The 20,876-nt window shown below is 25.5% G+C and overlaps 2 protein-coding genes across 3 annotated transcripts in view; one reads left to right on the forward strand and one right to left on the reverse strand.

Annotated features, from left to right (window-relative positions):
* On the forward strand, positions 1–15,347 carry LOC129962691 (protein FAM76A-like). Its single transcript, XM_056076613.1, has 9 exons — positions 1–273; positions 3,491–3,552; positions 4,126–4,189; positions 6,236–6,391; positions 6,520–6,683; positions 7,881–7,955; positions 8,120–8,249; positions 10,337–10,438; positions 10,566–15,347. The coding sequence occupies exons 1-9, from the start codon at positions 193–195 to the stop codon at positions 10,653–10,655; spliced, it is 924 nt and encodes a 307-aa protein (XP_055932588.1). The 5' UTR covers positions 1–192; the 3' UTR covers positions 10,656–15,347.
* LOC129962690 (reticulon-4-interacting protein 1, mitochondrial-like) overlaps positions 15,299–20,876 on the reverse strand; it is a 16,261-nt gene continuing 10,683 nt past the window's right edge. For both annotated transcript variants that reach the window (XM_056076612.1, XM_056076611.1), the window contains exons 7-10: positions 18,471–18,607; positions 16,850–17,033; positions 16,576–16,668; positions 15,299–15,500 (exon numbers count right to left, since the gene is read on the reverse strand). In XM_056076612.1, the coding sequence (XP_055932587.1) occupies positions 15,336–15,500; positions 16,576–16,668; positions 16,850–17,033; positions 18,471–18,607 (579 nt within the window). In that variant the 3' untranslated portion in view covers positions 15,299–15,335. The remainder of the gene's footprint in view (positions 15,501–16,575; positions 16,669–16,849; positions 17,034–18,470; positions 18,608–20,876) is intronic.

A 20,876-nucleotide genomic window follows, 5' to 3' on the forward strand; every position in this document is an offset into this window, starting at 1 on the left:
CTCTCTTTAGCACCTATTATTTCACAGTTTACGCATCCATTAACTGGTTAACAACCTTTGTTTATAGTTTGAAGAAGTTTTTTTGCATTTGATAAATTTCCTCTGATTAATTCCAAGAGTGGTAAAGAAAAACATTTAACGTTAAGCATTAAAATAAAGACTGAAATATTCGATTTTTCTTGTTTTTAAGATATGGCTGCACTCTTTGCTTGTACGAAGTGCAACAGTCGTCATCCATTCGAAGAATTGTCTCAAGGTCAACAACTTTGTAAAGTAAGATGACAATTATTTGTTTAACATCTATTGAAGTAAGAATCATTCAGTGATTAAGAAAAAATTAAATGAATTAATTTTTCTCGTCTGAGTGATTGGCAAATACCACGATGAAAGTTTTTGTGATGTACAATCATATGGAAATTATTATTATTATTAAATTTAAGTTTATGCTTTCCATTTCTTTTATTAAAATTAATATTTTGTACAATTTTTGCATCAGTGGCTGCATGTTTTACTTTAAATAAAGTCTCCTGGTCGCAGCAGAAGTCTCCAATTTTCAAGAATTAAAAGAAAATAAAGGCCACATTTTGAAAAAAAAAACATACATTTCATTTTGTTAATGTGACTTCACCAGTTCTTTTAAACTGAGCAGTAAACTATTTTTTAGGAGATGAATTAATCAGAGTTTTCAACTGCATATTTATTCTAGTTTAAAATTCATTCACTTTATATACAATTATGTTTGTGACCTCCTTATTTACCTGAAGTAATGAATTGACATTTGCTAAATGTTGAAATTTATTGTATGGGGCTATAAATTAAATAAATGGTAAAGGAACAAATAAGTAGATTTATGTTATATTGTTTTTTTAATTCTTTCATTATGTTTTCTTATATTAATGTTAATTTCTGTTCAGTAAACTGAAATACAGTGGTATGGATTTAAGAGTCTATGATGATGAAATCTGGTTAAAAGAAATATTATATATACTTGTATATGAAAAGCCTTATCTTGCTCAGTGTTAATAATTTAATATTCCATATTTTTCTTAAAATTTGTTATTTATGCTGGTCTGACAAGTCTGTCTGAAATCTGTGATGTGTCACACAGATTCAGTTTGTTTTGTTTTAGAAATTTAGAACAAATGATGTGAGTGTCAAAATTCGGATAATCGGACTATTCTTCAAAATTATGAACCCCAAATACTTTAAAGCTCTTACATAATGTAAAAATAAGATATTGAATAAAAAATTGCTATATTGATATACAATGAATGTATATTGTGAATAATCAATTCATTAATTTTTCTTATCAAATATTTTATAATTAAGACATCCACTTTAATGTGAAGGCATATTATTTCTTCTCACTTTATCCAGTATACTGGTAGAAGTATTGGTAAATTTCTCCATTTTCTTTTAATCCTTTCATGACGGGTGTGTCATGTATGCATCACCTACGAATGTCTCTCGCTGCCGAGCATACCACCTGTGTATCGCTGAATGTTGAGTTCAGGAGACAGGTGATACATATGGGTATTTTAAGCTAGAACGATTTTTAAAGGCCACTAGATGGCTCCCTGTGTCCTCGACTTTTGAAATGAACATAGTTTTAGTATTCTGATCTTCAATTAGTTCATGATATTTTATTCATCAGCTGATGAGGGGAAGGGGGTTAGCCATAATGCAAATAAATAGAGCAGGGTTCTTTAACTTTCTACTGATAAAAATATTCTCCATTTCTGGTCTTCCTCTGAATTTTATTATTTTTCATTTTATTTTTGAGACTATGCAAGGTCTGTTTGGGTTATACCGTCAGCTCTGACGTGTCTCCCCCCCCCCAGCAATTTTACAGTTGCAGTTACAATGAGTTACTATCAGTTTTTTTTTTTTTTTTTTTAATTATCGGAATGCTTTGAATTCGATTTGGTATGATAAGAAAACGTTATTTATCAGAGGAAGAAAGTATCACATTCATAATAATAAAATTCATGGTCTATAGAATTAGAAATCAGGATTTCGAGTGATTCTAATTTGTATATTTTATCAGAATCCGAGCTCATTGTGTGCCTGCTATCTACTTATTTTGTATTGTATTTTTGAATTTTTTACTATTCATCTTAAAATTTATTAATGTATTTTCTCCATTGAAACTTCATAATAATTTGAATAGAACTTTTGAAAATTATCTTGCAACATAAATAAGATTTTTAAAATATATTTTAATGTAAATTTAAAAACTAATGCTAATTTTAACATATATAACAGCTGAACTTATAATCTAAATAGGTACCAAAAATTATAATGTTAGTACAAACTTTATTTTTTGTGATTTTTTAAATTCAAAGTTAGGCTTAGGGATACAAAACCACCATCCTAACGGACGATAACTTTTGTGTATGCTCCATTCTGAGCGAACATTAAACACGTCCGTAAGGGTTTAATTATATTTTTTATCATATTATTTGTTTTTATATTATCATTTATAAATCATATTTGAAAATTTTATGCATTTTGAATGTGAAATTGCTATAAAGATTTCACAATTTTAAACTAATATAAAATGACATTCATGAGAGTAAGGTGACACAGTAGTTATAATTCAATTTTAAATTAACCTAAAATAATCATTTGATATAACTGTATTGTGAATTTATTAAGGGATATAAAAGTTTAAGAGGGATATAAAATATAAAAAAAAATAAAGAGATATAAAATTTAAAGATTTTTAGCTACTTACTTAATAATTTATTAAATATAGGTTGATAGAAAAAAATTGTAGTTGCCATATAATTTAACCTTGATATTGTGATGAATTTATAAGCTTTAAGTTTTCCTTGGTAAAAAAAAAAAAAAAAAAAAAATGAATTTGCATGATAGTTAAAAATGCAACGAGCTGGGAGGATAAAATTTAATATATGGTCTTTCAATCCGTAATTACAGATTTTTATTGCATTTTGTTATGATTCCTTGCATAAATATGAACTTGATTAACTCATTGATGCAACTAACGAGGTGAATGATATATGGAATATAATTTTATCTATGGAATATTATTTTTTAAGGCTTGATTTCTATGGTAAGTGAAAGCTGTAGCTCCCAAATACAACAAGCTAGATTAATAAAATTTGGTATGATGTCTTGATATTGTAGTTAATGTAAATTTTGGATCCAGTCAGCTAAAGAGAAGAGAACTAAATGAATTCTTGATTTTTAGTGCAAATGTACTTGTATATGAAGGTTATAGGAGAACACATATTGCTTTTTGTCTTCTTTTTCCACCTCTTCCATATGATGAAGATAAGGTTTTAGCTTCTAATTTGTGTGAAATTACTGTGTTATTATGATATCTTTTCTAGAACTGCTCTTAAGAATAAAATTTAAAAGAAAAGAATAAATTTTTTAGTTAGAATTACTATTTAAATATATTGTTTTAGGGGGAGATATTTTGTATAGCATTTATTAATATTAGATTTTTTTTCTTTTTCTTTAGGATTGCCGTGGAGCTTTTCCTCTTGTAAAGTGTACTTATTGTAGGACTGAATTTCAAGATACGTATGTAAATTGGTTGCTAATTAAAAATATTTTTAGTACTATTGGAATTAATTGCATGCCAGTTATTAATCACCAAAAATGCCATGTTTCTTACTGTGAATGATTAATCACCATAATTGTCATGTTAGTTAGTCAATGTTCTACATTCATGTTAAGCCCTAAATTTAAGGGTGGCATACGATTTAACCAAAAGTTCGATAATAATATGCAATTAATACATAAGTACCTTATTTTTAGTAATTATTTTAGCTGGGAAGTATTCCATTGTATATAATTTAAAGTTTTATCATTAGAACTTTAAAAAAATAATTTAAGGTTGCTGATAATGATTTATTGGTCCATGATTTACAGCCAGACTTCAGTATTTTAATTATAGAACTTATTAAATTAATGCAAAATTTATTTTTTATAGGAAAAACAATTTGTGTGTTATTTAACATGCTAAATGAATTAAAAATTAAAAAAAAATTGTTGTAATAATATTTGACATGTTCTAATTTGTTTATTTGTAACTATCTGCACTCTTTCTTATAATTAACTAGCTTGTTTATACATTTATAATTTTTATTACAGATCAAAAGGGAGTCCGTCTCTTGTGTGCAAGAAATGCGAAGTAAATGTTAAATTATATGGAAAAGTAAGTTCAAATTTCCTATACATTTCTTATATAAGACATTTATTTTGAATAAGGTATGATTTTGTAAGATTTGTTTATTAAACTTGCTGTCTTCACTAACATTCTGTTTTGTGGAAATACTATGTTTAGACAGAAACCTGTGTATATAATTAATGTTCATCGTTCCTTTAACAAAGTATTTGTAAATTTTAAATTGTAGTAGCGATTTAATCTGTTTTTCATAGCCATGTGATGTGTGGTTCAATGACTGCATGAACTTCCCTAATGGAGATATATTATTAAAATGGCCTGGCATGTTTGTCTTCAGTTTGACTTTAAACATGCTAAGTAAAAAAAAGTTAGCAATCACAGTCCTTATGCAATCATAGTCTTACTGTTTTTGCTTAAAAATGACATAAAAAAAGAAAATAAAATCTTTTGAGGTATGATTATAACCTTCAACAATGGGAGAGAAATTAAGAACTGATTATTTATATAAATAATAAAATGCTTTAAAATTTATTGCAACAATGAAATATATACACTATAATATTTTTGAAAATTTATAAAAATTAATTGTTGAGCAGTATCAAAATTTGTATCATTAGAAGGATAATGGTTTGGTGATATTAATTCATTTTGTTTGATAATACCTGTCATATTTGACAAAATTTTGTCAAAACCTGTTAAAAAATGTCAAAATTTTGTTTAATCTTTAATTAATTAAAATTCTAACTGCAATTTTTAAAAAATCACTGTGAAGTACTCATTTTCACTCACCAAAGTATTTTTGTGCCGAATTTGGAAATAGTAAATCAGACAGTTTCTTCTTTAGAGTGCCAACATATACACATGGACAATCTTATTATTACATTCTTAATATAAGTATATTAAAGGCTTTAAATGATGTATTTTTATGAAGTAATCTCGTGTATGTATACACACACACACACACACACATACATACATGCATATAATCTCAGTTTTAATGAAGAGTTATAAAAACAGAAAATTAGTTTATTATAAGATGATCATTTATATAAAACAGAAGAAAATGTTAGATTATTATAATTTTATAATTACATTGTATAATTTCCAGTGGGAAGCACAGATAAAAAAAAAAGTGAAGAGTTTAATAGAATATTATGAGTTTTATTTTTAATTTTTTGCGTGCTTACGATGGTATTTTTTGAAGTTATTGCAAAAGAAGGCAGGGAAAAAAAACCTGTAAAAAAAAGTAGAATATTAGTTTATAAAGAGAAGCATAAAGCTAAATATCTTAAGAAATAATCAATTTGAAAAGTGGAAACAACATCATTAACCTAGATATTAACCTAAGAATGATATGCAAATTTCATATCACTACTACTACTTTTTAGGAGCTCTTGTGATAATATAAATACATACATGTAAGCATAATTTTGCAGATGTGTGGCTGAAAAGAAGAAACTCTTGAAATTTTAACTTTTATTTATTTCATCCAGGAAACATAATTTGTAATAGGAAGAAACAATGATAATAAAAACATGTGTTCACACTGTGATACAAAAGCAAATTTCGAATTTTGATGAATTTTTCCTTGTAATGGTTTTATTACAAGATTCCAATTGGGATTTTGTTGAGACATGTTGACTTGGAAAAGGGAATATTAGGTATCTTGAAACAGGCACCAGGGATTCTTATCCCTTTGCTTGTGGCGGGGGGGGGGGGGGCAATTTCTGAGGGTGCATGTTGGAGATAATTAAATAAAAAAGTGAAATTTGGATCAGGAAATGAGAGAAAATTTTAAATGAAGTAGCATGGACTAATTTAAGAATTAAAAATTAGAAATTTATTAGGTTTTAAATGAAATTTAGATACATCATTTTATGTATAGGTAAAACTGGATTTTAAATGTATTGGTAAAACTGGAATAACTGGATTTTAAATATGAAGCATTTGTAATTTTATTCCAGCCAGGCTTATATTTTTAAAAAAATAAAGATGTTCTTGTATTTGTTTTTAATTTTGCTATAAATTTAATACTTAGCTGTTTTAAAGTCATACAATTATGTTTCCTCTATACAGCCCAGTGCATGTGAATACTGTAACATCATTGCTGCCTTTATTGGTGCAAAATGTCAGAGATGTACAAATTCAGAGAAGCGTTATGGTCCTCCGGTTACTTGTGAACAATGCAAACAGAGATGTGCATTTGATAGAAAAGATGATAGTCGGAAGAAGGTAATTAAAAAAACCCGTTTTATTTTGTTCTGTAATTTAAAAAAAGTAAACTTTGGACTTTATTATTCGTATTATTATTATTATTTGCTTATTTCTTTTTAGAGTGAGATTTTTTTGTTTCTTCTTAGGTTGATGGAAAACTCCTTTGTTGGTTGTGTACTTTATCATATAAACGTGCTCTAGCTAAAACTAAGCAGAATGCGGCTCATCGTTCTTCCTCGAGCAAATCAGGCCATCATCATCACTCATCACAGAATCACAAACGATCATCAAGTCATTCTAATAAAGCAAAGTAGGTTTTTATTTATTTATTTATTAATTTATGGGCTGAGCAAAATATTATATTCTTTGAAATAAAAATTTTAGTGAAAGTACCTGAAACTAAAATTTCATCAAAAGAAATTTGATCTCTAAATTTTGATCAACACATTTTGGAATTTCCTGAATCCGAAACAGTAATTTTTGGATTTAACTTCAAAGTGTAGAGAGTTAAATAGATGAAAATTAACATATAATTCTATCATCAAAATTGTAGATAGCTATCAACTTTGAATCAAGTGTGACAGTTGGTTAACTATCTGTTAGGCTAAGTTATCCAAATGTATATAAAAGCAGTAACTCAAAAATGCAAAGACAAATAGAATCTGTTTTTAGTCTTCACACTATCTGTGTCAAATTTTGAATCCATTGCAAAAGAACACATTGAAAGATGTGTATTAATGAGAAATGAATGAGAATGTTTCATTAAAAGATAAAATTCCTCTTCCTTCAAATAACCAGTTGTCGGTCAACAATTGTCAGTTGCTAAATTCTGTCGTTTTCTCTATACTTTTCTTTTTACATGCCATTTTTTCTTGCATGTGCCATGATACATTAAAAATACGAGAAATTAACATATATATTATTATACTCCTAAAATTATTTTATAAGGTTGATATTGGACCATTTAAAACTTTTTGCATCTAAAAATATGTGATGCATTTAAATTAAGAATTTGTTTATAGTAAAAAAAGAAATGTAAAATGTATTTAACAGATTGAAAATTTTATAGTTAATGTTATAATAAGTTGGATTTCTTTGTTATGCTCAATTGAAAAATCAACTTTAGTGCTGGTACAATATGTTAAAAGTGCTGCCTCTAATGTCTTTTAAATGATAATGTAGTAACTTGGATAGTAAATAATGAAATTGCTGTCTATGGCAAATTTAATCTGTAATGACTGAGCCTTATTATTATTATTTTTAAAAATAAAAAATTATTTTCTTATTTTACAAGAAAAGAAAACATTCTTGAAATTAAAAAAAAAGATTTCATTAATCCTAAAAGAATTATTTGTAATTATACTATAACATATATCAAAATATAAGTTTCTCAAAACATTTTTTAATAAATAATTTTGTTAATCACAAATGTGAGTAAATTTATTCTTCATATTTTTAATGCAGAATAAATCTATTATTATTATTTTATGAATTAACTCTTTTGTAGGAGAAGTGATCATTCTCCTAGCAAGAAGCCTAGAATTGAAATATCAAAATCTTCTAATGGAAGTTTGCCTTCAAGGTAAACAAACATATTACCTCTTTTCCTTCTAATATATTATTAGTTACTACCTCTTCTGATATATTAACAGTTATTTTGTATCTGTAATTTTTAATTGATTCTGTTCTTCTCAAAAATTTTATTTTGATTGCTTTAAAATAACAATTTATTTTAATTATTTTTAGTGAAAGTACCCTTCTAGATACTGGGACTAGTGATCATGTAGTTGCCATGCATCAGTTAAAAGATCAAATAGCATCCTTACAGAAACAGCTCTTGGTAAAAGATCAACAGATGCTAGCTAGAGAAAAACAGGTGATTATTTATTAAATGTTAAAGATATTTTTTTACAATACTCAAATCAAAAAATTCCTGTTGTTAAATATAACAATGTTTTTTCTATCCATGTAATAGATGTAATATTTTACTTTATACATTATATCTGCAAAATTCACCATATTACGGCTGATCTAGAATAGAAACACTCTAAAAATTGCAAGGAAACTTTGAATTTATAGTTGTATTGTTACTTACATAAAAGGGGCATTAGAAAAGTTTTTTGGCTATTTGTTAAAAAAAATTTTTCAAGCTCGAATATCTGAAAATTAGCCTTTATTAATTCATTTTTACTGTGTTTTTTTTTTGTTTGTTTAATTTGTATGATTTTTTGCTGAACTTTAAGCTGTAAAATATCCAATCAGTCCCTAATTAATGTGCAAAATACACAAATTTCTTGAATAGGACATACTTAAAAGTTAACTTATTTTTAAGTGATCGCAGAAATTGCTATAAAGTTGGTTTTTTTTTTAAATAAAAGAATAATTTTAGCAAAATAGTAATTTTTTACCCCCGTTTTTTGTTTCAAAACAAATAATTAAATTTTAGTAATTATATATAGATACAAGGATAGAGGACATTCTTTTTATTGCAAGAATTTAGTTGTACTTTAAAAAAAATTGACACATTTTCATTAAAGGTCTCTCAAACACAAAAGTTACTATAATAAAATAATTGTTCACTCAGGAATTAATATCCATTCAACTTTAACTGATATTTTAATGTTGTTGGTTATTTATATTATCATTCTATTTTGAAGCTAATTTTAGAGGGATTTTGATAATTTTGAACTGGGAACAGATAATAAGAATACAAAGTCGCCCTCTCCTCTCCAAGTTTCTGTGCTATACTAGCAATAGGGTGTTTACTGGGTTAAATGTGCATCAGAATTATATCCATTAGATTGGGGAGGGGCACATTATTATTTTTTTTTTTTTTCATGTTAATATTCTGCAAAAAAAATTGATAGATATATTCCGTTCTCATGATAAGTTTAAAAATCACAAAAAGTGTCTGAAAATAGACTGCATTAAGTGTTAAAAGTATCTGCTTATTTTAGCATTAAATGCTATAATTGTAATAGTAATTATGTTTATTGTAACAAATTCGATTAATAATATATGGTTACTCATTCCTTTCAAAGTAAACATGGAATTATTCTCATGTGCAGTTTTTAACTCATAATTATCAGCATTAAATTTATACATCATTTTATCAAAGAAATTTTTGTTTATTGTAACTAATTGAAGAAGAGTGAGCTCCAAAATTGAATGAATATCTTTTATAAACTAAGGACAAATGATAAAGATACATAAAGTAACAAAAATCAAGAGACTTCTAGAAAAACATTTTGGCTGTTAACCAATAACTAGCAACTGTTCAGCACATGTATCTTCCTAAAAATAATAATACTTGAATGTGCAAAGAATAATTGTGTTCCAGCGATAACCATGAATTAGTGAAACTCATTGAGATCACATGATAAAATGAGTATTTCTTAAAACTGAAATTGAATACAGTCAATTTTTGCCATTTTTTAATGACTTTTCTGTCCACTGCAAAAGTTGTGATATTGATCAATTTCATTAATTTTTTTCTTCATTATATTTCTTACAAATCAGCGATTTTCAGTGTTACAAAAACATGTAAAAAGTGTTTTTTTTTTTTTTTTGGCCAATTCTAACATACACATGAAATTGAGTCTTAAATCTGTGACATTCTGATCATGAAGCCAAGAATTTGTCACAACACCACTGCAATCTTATATTTAGGTGTAGGGAGGGAGAGCAGGCTTTTAATATATAATTATTTAGCATTGACTAAACTATGTATTGCTACTACAACATTAATACCTAGTTTTTTGGGAATCTGCTTGCTGAAATTGAATGTATAATCAGCAAAAAATATAACAAATTTTTTCATGAGTTAGTTATTTAAGCATTTCACCTTCAAAAATGTTTGGCATTATTATTATTTTTTTAGCACATGTCTTGAAATTATTGTAATAATTAATGTTTGTGGAAATTAATTAATTTATGTACTTATTTTTCAATAAAATTTTGTAGGCTGGAGAAGCGAAAGCTCAACATGGAATTATAGAGCGAGAACTGAGACTCAAGATACAGTCTATGACTAAGTCTCATAATGATATAGTTGAAGAATTACAGGTGTGTTTTAAGTTTTTCTTTTTTCATAATTTTAGCATTAATTATTAGTTAACATTTCAAGTTAATCATAATTAACATCATTTCAGAAAATGAGTATTGATTTTTTTTTTCTCCCTTTCAATTTTAGTCGAAAGTTAGAGTTCTACAGAAGCAAGTTATCACTTTGTCCAAAAATCAGAAGAAAGGTAGAGACACAGATAGTCCCCAACGTTTATGAGAATAATTCAACATAAGGAACAATGTTTTAGAATTATTATTCATACTCCAATTTAAATTATTTTATGCAACATCGTAAACCATCGTACCTCCAATCATGTGACTTATATAATCTGGATAAATCAGGTTTGAAATTTAATTACAGCTTGTAATTTTAAGATACTTGATTTATCTTGAATGGATTTTGTCATACTTCAAAGACATAAACTGTTTCTTATAAAATTGTTTTTCTCTATGTACAAATATTCATTTATAAAACCTACTACCTAAACCATTCTATTGTTTTTTCCATCACAATGAATTTTAAGCTCAACTTTTTTGAATAAAGTTGTTACGGTTGAGACCTTTGTGGTTTCATTTTAACTCACAACATACCTTTGTTTAGAATTAACTTTGCTTTTGCTTATAATTTAGTGTGCCAAGCTTGTGTTGTAGATTGAAGGGAGAAATAATTAAGCAATTTAGAGCCTGCAATTTTAATTATTTTTGATCTTCAAGATTTATTTGTAGTTTGTTAATAGTTATTCTTTAAATGAATTTTCTCATATCCTATTGTCTTTAACTGCGCACAGTCTATCATTTCCATTAAATTAAATTATTAAATTGTTTTACATGTTAAATTAGCTATTTTCTTGTGAGCAGTACAGATGTTAAAAGAAGTTATGCCTTTATTTACAGGATGTTATCTGCACTGTACCTATACAATATTTTTACTACCCCTATTATCTCTTTCCACTTGAAGAAATAATTAAATGCACATTTACTTAGTTGTCACCAGAACTTATTTTATTGTTTTGTGAATCAAAAAATATAATTTTAAGTGTTAATTTTTTTTTTTTTTTTTTTCTCCTGGAAAGAAGGATCATAATCAAAATTTGGCAAACTCGTGCATCATCAGGAATAGCATCTGATTGGAGACATTTAAATGAAAAAGATTCACTTATCTGCCTTTCCTATAATCATCACTAATCTGCAGTGATTAACTTCATTCTCATATTTGTCACCCCATTTGTTAGGAGGGATTGTTAATGTAAGGGGAGGTGATCTGGATAGTTAAATCCATCAAGGATCCTAGGAAACCAGAAACCTTATTTTCTAATTACTTCTGAAGGAAAAAGTAATTTTGCATTTCTTTGTAAAAACATCTGCATTAAAAAGAGATTGAATCATCTACTTGTCCTTAATCTAAAGGCTTTTGTAAAAATTTATGAAAAATATTCTTTAATTAAAAAATATTTATAAATTGTTAAGTTTTATGAACATGAAATTTTCTGTTGTCTTCTGCATATGACAAATTTATATAGATATTGTGTACTATTACCAATCATGTATCACTGTTAGTGCAATGATTAATTTCATAACTTTAAACTGCATTTAAAAACATGTTGTATAAAAATATTAGGTATCTTTTAATGAATTACATATATCAGTATGCTTATAGAATAATTAACTTTGTTTGTATTATCTTGTAAAATACAAATAATAAATAGATTTTGATTTTAATAACAATGTAATTGGTGTGTTGTATATAAAATATTTACTTTGTGGTAAAATTTCGCTTCTATTTTATTTAAATAAAAATATTTATTTTGTAATGTTGACATTTATACTTCATAATAGCTAAATATTTTGCTCTTAAATCATATTTTTAGGAAAAGCAATATGTTAACATTTTTAATATCCATCGTATTTTTTTAATCATGTATATGTGATAAGTCTTTTTCCATGCAAATTTATTTAGCTACTGTGAAGTTTTTGTTATTGTGTAATTCTATTTCTTATTATAAAGCATAAGATTCTCAATACTTCTTAAAAAGTATGAAAATTTGCAAATTGAGTCATAAGTTCTCTGATTAATTTTTGAATTTTCTCAAATCATTTTTTGTTTCAAGAGTTGAATGTGCAATGTCTGTTTTTGCCCAATTTTTCTTTATTAATTAAAAAAGTGTTGATTTAATATAAAAACATATATTTCATTGGTATATGATATCAGTGAATTCTTACTTTTTCTGTCTTTATGTGCCCATCTAGACAGACTTTATCTTTTAATTTATATTTCAAATCTGATTCTTACAAATCAATAAATAAAAGATATAGAAAATATCATGCATACTGGCAGAGTGCTTACGTAATAAAAATTATTTTCAGTACACTTTAGATGTAAACTTATAATAATAATATTAGAAGTTTTATTTCTTTACAATGAAATCTTCTCTCTCCATAATGTTTCCAGACGTTCAAATCAACACTAATAACTGAAATCAGATTGAAATAAATAGTAGTCCACTAACAGAAAAAAAATGTAATGACAAAAAAAAAAAAAAATAATAACCTTCAATTTGGTGTAATATAAAGATGAATCAGTATAAATATAAAATTATCGATCTATTTAAACAAAAAAAAAAAAAAAAACTATCTCAATTGCTAAAATGGAAGTTAGGATTTCGCATCTGATAGTGATGCCGACCAAAAGGGCACTGATATTTTTAACTCTGCCCATATTGCAGATGATGCAAGGCAAACATATATATTGATGACACTGAAATTATTGAATTTAGATTGCTTCTGCCGTTTCTGAAAAGCAAGCATATTAAACATGTAAGACGAATTTTATATATATAATTTGTAAATGTGTGTTTGTGCTTCAGATGTAAGAATTTACCAATCTTGTAATAAAAATAGAATTTTAAATTGTATATTTGTTTTCTGAATTATTACACATATTAATCTCAGCTTTGGCAGCATTTATCAATGTGAAAATTTTCACTTTATTCACAGTTGTTAATAGTGATGAGTATCTTAACAGCATGATTTCTTTCATCTGATATAAGTTTTAGTAATTAGACACTTTTATAAATTGAACTCAAATTTTTTAAAGCCTTCTTGCATATGCATAAAAAAATAACACAAAAATCACTATTGTAAATTAACACAGAATGTTGTTTCTTAGATCTGGAACTTTCATTATTTAGAAATAAGTAATTTGTATAGAAAAAATTCTTGTATTGCTTGTTTTCAAATTTAATCATTTACACTGTCAAATATGCAGTGGAAAGCAGTTGGTTAGATTTTGAACTGTAAGCTAAAATTTTATAGCGAATGTAAATCTATTGAATGGTAATTTGTTCATTGATTGTTCAGCTATCTATCTTAAAATTTAAAAACTAAAGGAGAATATTTTTAAATGTAATCGGAACTGCAGAGGAAATAAAATTATGAAATTCAATGACCTTATCTATGAACCACTGATATGGTTCAATTTATAAGTTCTAAAATAACTATATTACACATTCATTAAGAAATTCTTCCTCTCCTTTATTATTATTAAATAACTCTGGACAGCATTTTTATGGCTCATAAATTCTTTACATGGAATGCATGTTAGATTTAAACTCGGTTATCAATGATATCCATTTTACAAAAACAGAGCTGTGATTATGATACTGCTTCTGTTATATCTTAAATCATGTTATTGTATCAAATTATGAACTTGTTTTTCTATAAGAATACTCAAAATATTTATTTTGGTAGAGTGTTTTTATATTTATATTGTAAATTTGGTTATGCTTATTTATATATTTGAATTTAATTTTTGAGTGAGGGACTTGAATATTTTTAATTATATTTCAAGTTTGTATTTATTATTTTTATTGAGAGCTTGACATATAGAATCATGCATTGTATTCATTTCATTATCAATGGATTAATTTTTATTATTAAATTTGAGTGCTTCTAGTTTTGCACTTTAAATCCCAAATATTCATGAAATCTTGATTTTGCCATTTGATTCATTGAATTCATTTTCATGTATGCAAAATAATGGAAAAATTGTAAAATCTTATTTATATCTAGGTTATAGTTGATAAATGGACAGAATTACTGTTATGTGGTATATTTTATTGGATGTTTAATATTTTAAAATGTATTTTTAGCTTATAATTTGAAAATCTGCCTGAATTTTTACAGCAGTTTAGTTGATAATTATGCTTACAATTAGGTATGAGTAACATATTGTATTAAAGAATGCTATTGTGATTTCTTGGTAATTTTTGTCATTTAGCTCTTTTTTCTTCAGTTTGTCTTTAAATAATTAGAAGAGATTCCTAAGGATTTTTTTTATTCAGGATATATTTTCATCTAATGTTAGTGGAATTCTAAGAATTCATTCTGCTGATATAACCTCTTCAAATAAAACAATCAAACTTTCGTATTTGTTAATAAACCTATATTTGTATTTAAGAACTGTTGTTATTATATTGGTAGACATTCTATAGAGATGAAAATACATAAAATTTTTGATTATGTTGAACAGTCAACAAAGAAATTTATTCATATAACCTGATATCTATTGACAACTTTTGCATTATTGAATAAATAGAGAAGTTGGAAAACATAAGCAGTGGCAATTAATTTTATTTCTAATAATTATTGATTTCAACAATATAACATTTCTATTTGTAAATTACAAAAACTATCAAGAAATATACAATTTGCATGTCTTTTTATGTGATGAGTATATGTTTGAAAAATATGTGAGTGACTATATGAATTATGACTGTTTTTGTTTGAAATGTAATAAGAATGGTTGACACTGTATCATGAATTTAACATTTAATATATAATTAGTGATGAATTTAAATATAATTAGTGATGTCTTGTATTTTATTTTTTATTAAACTTTTTACACATTCTGCTTTGGTTCACTGTTTGATTCTTCTTTGTTAATTTCTTCACCACACAATGAGTAATCTATTACAGTTTTTCCTCGAGCATGCCCTTTTGCAACCTTTTCATAAGCCTGAGGTATGTCTTCGAATTTGTAAACTTTTTCTATCACAGGATTTACCTATAAAAAGTTATATAACATGATACGTTAGCATTTTAAATTAAGAAAAAGATACATTTAATAGATAATAATTATGTTATAAACATAACAGTATACAATTTTAAGTATGTAATGAATGAGAAGGTCTTGGAGTATTGGAAGGTTTTTAAATATGAATTCAAATAGGAAATGGTTAATCTTCAAAAGTATATACAGGTTCTCCTTGATATACATTTAAGTTCAATTCTCCCTTACATGACATAAGTTAAATTTATGTGTTTCCCATGCATTTTTTATTCAAACAGACTATAAAATATTTTCATGAAATAAAATGTGATCCATATATTCAAAATTATTAGACATAGTGTATTCTAGTACTCTAGGCAAAATTACGACATGAAATTTATTTTTGTGTTTATGTGTTTAAATAATTAATTACTAATGGGATATTAAAAATTTGATTTGCAAATTTCAAAACTGGTCTAAAAATGAGTGCAACAATAACAACAAAAAAGAGACTTTTAATTCCTAACAAATAAATTGAAATCTTGATAAATAAAGTAATAATAGTTAAAATAATTTTAAATGAGAAATAGTATATAGCACTTCAAATTAAACAATGCAGTTCATATATCATTTGTTCAAAGTCAGAATTTTTCTATCGATTTAAAAAAAAAAATGAATGCATCATAGAGCTGTAAAGTTTTTAAGTAAATTAAGAATTTTTATTAAAAAAACCATTTATTTAAAATTACAGAATACACAAAATGTGGATGTTTGTATTTTTAAATTAAAACTGCTCTTAATTATGACTTAAATTAATCAAAATAAATTCAAGTTTTTTTTTCTTTACATATAATTTTGATTAAAATTAAAAACTTTAAATATTTCTTGATAATTTAATTTGTATTCTAAAATTATAATCAAGTCATATTTTAAAGAATTTCTTTTTGGGAATAAAAAATTTTTCTCACAGTAAAAATGATCATAAAATATTAAAGTAATATTTTGTTTTCAAATCAATTTATTACATTGGTGCAATACTATACCATGTACATTACTAATGAAAAAAAATGAAAGTCTAAGTTGGAATTACCTGTCTGTTATCAACGAGTTTTGCAATGGATTTTAATGTACAGCCATTAGGAACAAAATAAGCCCACCTAAAGGATCTGCCATCCTTGAGTGACTGAAAATAATTGATTATAATTTTAATTTGAAAATTTATCTGTTTAAAGTTATAAAATTATAAACTAGACTAAAATTTTATTTTCACATAGTTTTCTTTTATACTTGAAATGCAATAATATGACAAAAATAAAAATACTTTGTTTAAAATGCTATCAATGAAATAAAAACTAAATAATTACCATTGCTGTATCATAGCTAGCTTGTAGACCAGACATAAATGTTCCTAATACCAATCCTCGTTCATCTGCATTTTTTAGTAGTGGAGAAACAACAGTAACATATTTACTGTTTTTCCATTTTTTCAGCAGATCAATTGTTAAATCTGGATATTCGCCACCAACATTATCCAATATTACATCAAATCTAATGGAATAAGATAAGTTTTTTTCTCAATATATGCTCAGTTTTATTACTTTCGAAATTATAAAACAAGTCATTCTGAAATAAATTTTTAAAAACACACACACACAATACATACTTTTATAGATTTTAGTAAGAAAAAAACATGTCTTGACAAATATTGAAAAATAATTTTCAGATAATAATTTCCAGTTTTGAGGGAAAGATAAAAATAATACAAATTTTTATCTCATAAAAAGCTAAAAATTCTCTATTTTTATAAAATAAGAGGAAGAGCAGAGATTCCTTCATAGTGTGGGTGTTTGGGAAAGGGGAGATAAAAACATGATAATCAATCAGATAAAGCTACAATGACATTTCCAAATTAATTTCAATTTATTATTTTATAAGTTTTCATAAAAACAGGGTAAATAATTATTAATAAATCCTCTTATTAATGTTTGTATTGTATGTTCAATATCTGCTTATATTTCAACTGTAATATTTTTAATAATAAGCATCTTGCACAAAATCTCACTTCTGATAGAATTAATTTCCCTACACTAGAGAGCATTTATATTTAGAGCTACTGGCAATAACTCTAAATATATTTCAAGGTTCATTATAGTTTTCATATCTCCTGTTATCTAAGAATCCTTTCTTATTTTAGGTTTAAAAATTATATCAGTTTAAATACAGTAGAAATGTTCTGTTTTATCTTTGCATATAGCAAAATGACATATTAACTAATAACTGCAAAATGGTTAATTAATAAAGCTGCTTGATAACCAGACTTCTATTATGAATATATTCAACTAAATAAAAAGTGAAATTAATCAATTAGAATTATAATATCAGAAATATAGCATGCAAACATTAACAACAATATGATTTATAGTTTAGAAATAAGATGCAGCACATTAAGCTAAATTAAGGATTAAGATTATTAAAATTCTTTCAAATAAATTTTAGAGTTACTCATTGTATTAACTATACAAATTATATGTAATTTTCAAATCTCCAAAATAAATAAATGATAAAATATAAAATCCTCCCACCTTTTTTTTAATGTATTAAAAAATAAATTAAAACATTTTGTAGTTACTTTTATATGTTTCTTAAGTAAATAAAACATTATAGCAGTAAGCATTAGCATTTATTGATATGGTCATAATGCAATGTGATACAACAATTATTCATGAACCACATATTTATAAAGTATTAGAGAATTTATCTTTAATAGGAATTAAGCAAAAATACTAAATCAATTATTAGTTTAGGATAGTATTTTGGAATTATTAAACTGTCAATTGCTTTATTAAGAAAAAAAGTTGTCATGATTAAAAGAAAAAATAATAATCAAAATTAATAAAAAAAGATGGAGATTGAATATTATCAGTAATAATGAAATCAATACAAATAATCAATACAATTAAAGATTATTCAGAGAATTTTAATTACCCACTAAGTTCTTTTAGATTTTGTTTAAATTCTGGACTCTGATAATCTAGAACAGTATCAGCTCCAAGACTTTGGACTAATTCTACAGCATCTGTTGCACACACAGCAGTAACATCAGCTCCCCATAACTTTAATAACTGACAAAGAAATTATTAAAAATCAGACAAAATCTAATTTAATTAGAGTTGCACCATTATTGTGAAAAAAATAATTTCAAAAAAATTATTATGGACAGTAAATTATACATGATTAGTATTAGAAGATAAATAAATTAATTTTTCAATTTTAAACAACTGTCAAAAGCAGGCATTTGGAAACAGATTAATTACATGCATCAAATGTTTTTTGATATCTCAATCAAAATCTTAATTATTGAGTCCAAGTGTGAGTTGTTTATCAAATTCTTATAAATTTATTATCTCAATTGTGTAATACAGTTAACTTATTAAATAAAAGAGACATTCTGGTGACTTTTCCAGTGACCCAGGCAATATTATTCAACAATTTAGAAATTATCTAGATTTAAATGAATCTCTTATAGTATATGGTAAAATTTCCAACTAGGCAGCTGCCTAGGTCCACTGAGCTGAGACAGTGATGAAAAGGAAGGCAGATTGCCTAAAATAATGCCATTAACCTAATTTCCAAATAAATTTGTAAAAAAAATGTAAATTTTACAAATTATAAAGTATTAGGATAATTATAAAATATTATCAACTAAGTTCTTATCTGTTTCATTATGTTCACTAAATTATTACAACAAATATTTATAAACACCAAGCAGCCGCTTAAATATAATTTGATACAAACACAGATGTTGAATAGTCACGATTCATAATAAATAATGAAACGAAAACATATAACTTTTTAATGTAAATAAGAAAATAATTTACCTTACATAAAACTGGATCAAAATAAATAATTTAACATTTTGAGTAAATCAAAAATGTGCTGAAATGAGAAGCTAAATCGTCCAGTTTTTTTAAAAAAGGGATCTCATAATGTTCACTGCTTCAAAATGTCTAAATCCAATAATGAGGACACTATTATATGTTTAAGTGCATTATAGTGTTTAGTTAGAAGTAAATGAAAAGAATAAATGAGAAGACCAATAAAGCTAGCTTGGCCAATTTACATACTTCTAAAATATGATATTAGCTTGGTGGCTTAATATACAGGTGGAGAAACATGTCTTTCATCTCTTAATTCAAAATGTAAAGATTCATTTGTTTCTGCTACAAGGTAACACTGAATAAAATTCTAAATTATTGTATTGTATTTCATTCTTTAAGATATAATACAACAGTTTGGATCTTATACTTTGTACAAAGCATATAATTAATTAGAATCAGAAATAAAAATTGATTTACAATCAAGAGAGTAATTTACAATGAAGTATGATTATTTTTTTAGTATCAACATGTTATTTATCAATAAATAACATACAATTCTTACAAATCAAAAAGCTTCACATTCAGGCTGCGTAACATGTGTATAATGTCATAATTTCTATTTTATATTCACATATTACTATAATAAATTTTTTTTTACCTATCTTACAATTACATAATATATAATGGATCTGAAACTTTCTACAAATTTTAATTTTGACATATCTAAAATTAAATAGAGTTATTTATTAACCTTCCGCCGGGCGCAATGCAAATCCTAACACGATCGGGTGCAATTCATCTAAGAGATTAAAGTACTCAATTAATGCAATTTTTGAATGTATGTTAAAAAAACATATTAAACAGAACTTTTCACTTACATTTGAGTATATTTAGGCTTTAGATCTTGCTGATTGGTGCAAAAAAAAAAATCGTGACTTCATCTCACAGATTAGTTGCGTCCAATGGAAGGTTAAATTTAATAGATTTATTTATTTATTCATTTTATAACTTATTATAGACATATTAACTATAATGTTATAGATGCTCATTCTTTTGATTCATACTAGGCTATTTTTTTTTTTTTTTTACTTTTAAACAGAGCAATTAATTATTTTACTAGAACATTAAAAATTTTTTTTTTGTTTGTTTGTTTATACTATCATAATTACTCCTACAAAATATCAAAGTATCAAAGATTATTACAAAAGGTCAAATGATCAATAAAAAGTTATAAAACTATAGATTTCTGAGTATTTTAAAAGGTATCCAGAGGTCAACAAATTTCAAATTGACTTCATATTTTAAAATAACAAATAATTTACAGATAATTTAAAAGACTAGTTATGATTATTGTATATAATGCTACTCTAATTGAAATGAAATTGTTTGCATTTTATACTTCCACTCAGTTAAAGATGTTTTATTCATGAATGTATTATTTTATGAATCATGCATGTATGCTTCACACTGAAAGAAATACATTGATAATTCCTGATAAGAGATAATTTAAGTG

Source organism: Argiope bruennichi, chromosome 3, assembly GCF_947563725.1.
Source record: "Argiope bruennichi chromosome 3, qqArgBrue1.1, whole genome shotgun sequence".
Taxonomy (NCBI): domain Eukaryota; kingdom Metazoa; phylum Arthropoda; class Arachnida; order Araneae; family Araneidae; genus Argiope; species Argiope bruennichi.